The sequence below is a fragment of the Fopius arisanus genome, unplaced genomic scaffold (genome assembly GCF_000806365.1).
Source record: "Fopius arisanus strain USDA-PBARC FA_bdor unplaced genomic scaffold, ASM80636v1 scaffold00048, whole genome shotgun sequence".
Taxonomy (NCBI): domain Eukaryota; kingdom Metazoa; phylum Arthropoda; class Insecta; order Hymenoptera; family Braconidae; genus Fopius; species Fopius arisanus.
In genome coordinates this window covers 785150-789098 of record NW_011887787.1, presented here as the reverse complement: position 1 = coordinate 789098, position 3949 = coordinate 785150, and the positions used below count along the sequence as shown (strand labels likewise).

At 36.8% G+C, this 3949-nt stretch overlaps 2 protein-coding genes and 1 long non-coding RNA gene across 5 annotated transcripts in view; 1 reads left to right on the top strand and 2 right to left on the bottom strand.

Annotated features, from left to right (window-relative positions):
- Positions 1 to 404: 404 nt before the first annotated feature.
- Positions 405 to 2823, bottom strand: LOC105267599 (trichohyalin-like). 3 transcript variants are annotated; one of them, XM_011306559.1, is made up of 4 exons: positions 2718 to 2823; positions 1111 to 2181; positions 800 to 956; positions 405 to 732 (listed from the first exon to the last, which is right to left on the bottom strand). In XM_011306559.1, exons 1-4 carry the CDS (start codon positions 2801 to 2803, stop codon positions 511 to 513), a joined length of 1536 nt encoding a protein of 511 aa, XP_011304861.1. In that variant the 5' UTR covers positions 2804 to 2823; the 3' UTR covers positions 405 to 510. The 3 variants fall into 3 exon arrangements, with proteins under 3 accessions (XP_011304861.1, XP_011304860.1, XP_011304862.1); XM_011306558.1 differs by having other exon boundaries at positions 800 to 976; positions 1122 to 2181; XM_011306560.1 differs by lacking the exon at positions 405 to 732 and having other exon boundaries at positions 854 to 956; positions 1122 to 2181.
- A 93-nt stretch (positions 2824 to 2916) lies between these two features.
- Positions 2917 to 3949, top strand: part of LOC105267601 (uncharacterized) — a 26734-nt gene continuing 25701 nt past the window's right edge. Inside the window, exon 1 of the long non-coding RNA XR_892267.1 lies at positions 2917 to 3001. This is a non-coding gene — a long non-coding RNA (uncharacterized lncRNA). The remainder of the gene's footprint in view (positions 3002 to 3949) is intronic.
- The window catches only part of Sdb (SAXO downstream of blistered), a gene marked incomplete in the record, with an annotated part of 25268 nt that continues 24888 nt past the window's right edge, over positions 3570 to 3949 (bottom strand). The window contains 1 exon segment of the mRNA XM_011306561.1: positions 3570 to 3949.

Here is a 3949-nt window from a genome sequence, read left to right as displayed (position 1 = left end):
GTCATCAAATCGATGGAAGAAGAAAAAATAAAAACTGGGTATGTGCAATGTAAATGGTCGTACTATTGTGCCATGGATGAGAGAAACAGCACCTTAAATGTTAAAAAGGAAATAAAATAAACCGAGAACGATGAAAACCGAATGATAAATTGAACAAAGACAAAAAAAAAATAGGACACCAGAATGAAAACTCTTTATCCGCTTTGTTTTCATCCAATTGTCATAATTTTTATCCTCCTTTGTTTCCGAAGAGAAAAAAAAACAAATCGTTCTACCGCATAATGAAAAGTTTAATGAATAGTTAATCGGACATTTTTTAGAGTTTAAAGAGGAGTTAGAAGGAAAAGTGAATGAAAAATCCAATGTTTTTTAGAAAATTTTGTAAATAATCAGGCTCTATTAAATTGTCGTTAAATATCAAAATAATTATTTATTCGATCCCTAACTTATTTATGAGTCGTGATTATTCTAATAATGTTAATGATTATTCGAGTAATTGTTTACGTGGGATCAGGAGGTTCTTTTGATTCTCTTGTATCGGGTTAAAGGACCGCTGGGATCATTGGGGAGCCCTCCAAAGGCCTCTTGGTACTCTGGGACCATCTGTAATCCAAGATCCTGAGAATTTGCGTCATCAACAGGAGAATTGACATCAGCCACTGAATCTGATTGGACCTCGTTCAGAAGCTCGTCAGCAGCCCTTTCCCACCTCCCTCTACCTCTACTCTGTCTCTGAATAATAAATCCATCAACTCAAGCCTCCAGAATGTGTCATAAATAAATAAACTCAAAATATTACCCGATGCTTATGTTGACCTCTTTTTCTCTTCCTCCGGGAATTTTCCCTCCGGGGTCTCGTGTACAGTCGGCCAGGAAAGAGAAAACTTTTCCGCATCTCCTGCCTCCCACCCAACCTGGAGTGTTTTAATCTCCTGCCCTCACCCAATCCCTCGGACCTGCGGATAAATCGATTCGCCTGGTTTTAACGTCGTATCATCTCCCAAAATAATTAAGGTAAATGTTCCAGCAGCTCATGCTCCATCGATTATCCACTGGAGATTAAATTTCCATCGGCAAATTAAGAAGAGAAAAAACTTCTGGAACATTTACCTTCCCTGTACCTCAGACTCTGACATCTCATCAACGCCAAGGCTTCTGTGAGAGGGTAACACGGACTTTCTGAATTTTCGAGTTTTCGGGTTGCCCTTCCTCCTGAATTTAATCTCCTCTTCAATCTCCTCGTCCTCAGACTCGTCATCTCCAGCTGATCTCTTTCGGATACTGTCATGTGGAGCTCTAACATCCTGGAGCTCATGCAGGTCAGAATCAGAATTTCCAGAGAGATCTTCCAGTCGTTTTTCCTTGTCGTCGAGCCCCTCATCCTCCTGCTCTTCCCTCTCCAGTCGCATCAGTTCATCGTATCTCGCATTATTCGTCTCGATTTCTCTGATCTTCAGCTTCTCCTCGAACTCCTGCTTGACCCTCTCCTTCACAGCATCGATTTGTCTCTGCAGCTGGTCCTCGATTCTCGTTGAATCGACTTTATCCTTTTCTTCAGGTTCAGAGGAAGGGACTTGTCGTCTGACTTCTTTCTGAAACTCCAGCTTGCTCTCCCCTGAATTTTTATCTCCTGCAGATTTTTCCAATATATCGACAGCTCCTGGAGTGTCTCTTGGAGACTCCCGACCTATTTCGAAAGTGTCAACTTCAATTTTCAGGAGACGAGGGTGAGACGCTAGTGAATTGTTGGACAGAATCTGACGTTTCTTCTCGGTCTCAGCACTTTTAGAGGATTTCCCTCGTTTCCTCAAGCTCCTGATCTCATTCTCCACTTTTTTCTCCACTCTTTCCAGCTGGGACTTTGCTTTCTCCAGGTTTACCCTCGTCTTCACGGAACCATTTTCCTCGGGGAACGATTTTTCCCGTTTCACTCGGGAATTCTCGGTGTCAGTCACGTCAACATCTAGGGCTTCTCGACCTCTTCTACTTAAGGGCTCAGAACTTTTGGAGTCCTCGTCGTACAGGTCGTCCTCATAATCCGATATTGTTTCTAAATTTTCAGCTAGGCGCTTTCGGATGCTCAAGGGAAGGTCTTCATATCTTATCGTACGTTTTTTACGGAGAATTATAGTGTCTGAGGGGCTCTCCAGGTTCAGGAATTTTTCTGGAGTTTCTTTCGACCTTGAGTGATAATAAAATCTTACATTTTAGGAAGTTTTCAATATTTTTATTAAAAATCCTATTCAATATAAATTAACAAATTTTATCTACAGATTAACGATGTTTGAGACTTTCAGCCAGAATTTATATTTTTTCTATTTTTCTGACAAATTATCAATGATTGATATGAAAAATATAAGTTTTGCGTTTTGTAATTATTTAATAGCTCACGAAATTGCGTGATGGTGCCATTTTCCTGCGTTTTTTCTATTTCGACAGTTTTGTAATTATTTTTAGAAATTAAAAAAATATCTGCATCACTTTGGAAATTCGTGAGTCATTAAATAATGACAAAACGCAAAAACGATATATTTTTGCATGTCAATGTTACTAACCGTTTCTCAGAAATTCGTATAGGCCTTGAAAATTGAGGAGATGCCAGCAACAACTCCTTAATTCATAATTTTAATTGCATTCAAACAAAAAGTTATTGAATTTTTTTCCCCAAACACGTGCTCCACTCTTCACAACTTGACAACAAAATTAAATCTAATTACCTGTAATCAGTACTGGAATCAACGACTTCTCCGATAACGATCGAAATGAGAATAAACGACTCCAGAGGAATTCCGAGTCTTCTCATCGTGTCGACATCATCAGGAAGTATTTCATTTTTGAATTAATGATTTAATGGTATTTACGAAAAATTGACATGCAAAACGATTTCCATAATTGGTGGATTGAGAATCAGGTTAAAACAATGGAAAATCAAATGGAAAATTTATCTAATTTTCATCCCGAGAAAAACTGCAAGAGCCTCAACAGTAACGCAGTCACTGAGGTATGGAAAATAAATTTTATTATTAATTTTATTACATTAGTAACTAATTTTAATTAGTAATAAGCTCGATTATTCCACAAGCGCTTATGTACAGTTTTCATCGTTTATGTATAAACCGGTATACATATTCGAGAATTAAAGTTCATCTCTCTGGTGTCTTTTTATATCCTTGATTGAATTGACGATTGGATGACTCAAACATTTAGCACAGCCAATTTTAAAAGGTCAACTTGGAGATATTCACACTGTCAGTGAACAGTCCCATGACCTTTTACCACATCTCCAAGTAACTAGATTATTTTCATCAATTGAAGACTAATTGTATTGCAATGAAAGGAGAAAACTGTCTATTATAGTTGATAAAATTGGGAGAATTCATCCGCATGATTAATCCCTTCTTTTTTTTATGGAATTTTCGTATTATATTTTCGTGTCTCTGCCCTACAGAATGCACTTTAATACTGTCAATTATTTATTTACACAGTTCGAACACAATTCAACAATATTGTCAACTATAAATAATCGTAAAAATAAATGGTGAGTGCTGAAGAAAAAAACGAAACAAAAATAATGGAAAAAACGTTTATTCAAAAGAAAGTGATGTATAAATGGGAATTAACAAAAGCCCTTAAGTATTTCAAAGAAAAATAAACGATTGGGTTAATGAAAAATAAATATGTCGTATCGACAATGGAGAAAAAAAATCACAAGCTGAAGAAAATGATTACTGCAAATAAAAAAGAATAAATCGTCAGAAATAATAATCATATAATTTGTTAGTGATAACAATAGATCGTAAAAGCAACGATATATACTATAAACTCTGGCAGAATTGCTTGATAAAAATCCTATCAGGCAAAGCTCAACCTATCACCCTTTCATCAACTTTAAGCATTCAAAAATGCGATAAATTGCACATTTTACCCACTGCATTCCGCAGTTTAACTC

Bases quoted from the DNA above. Each gene is read 5' to 3' on its own strand.
- LOC105267599 (XM_011306558.1), bottom strand. From the start codon at position 2,803: ATGAGAAGACTCGGAATTCCTCTGGAGTCGTTTATTCTCATTTCGATC. The intron at 2,182-2,717 runs GTAATTAGATTT...TTATCACTCAAG, and splicing joins GATTCCAGTACTGATTACAG to GTCGAAAGAAACTCCAGAAA. The intron at 977-1,121 runs GTACAGGGAAGG...CGTTAAAACCAG, and splicing joins ATGAGATGTCAGAGTCTGAG to GCGAATCGATTTATCCGCAG.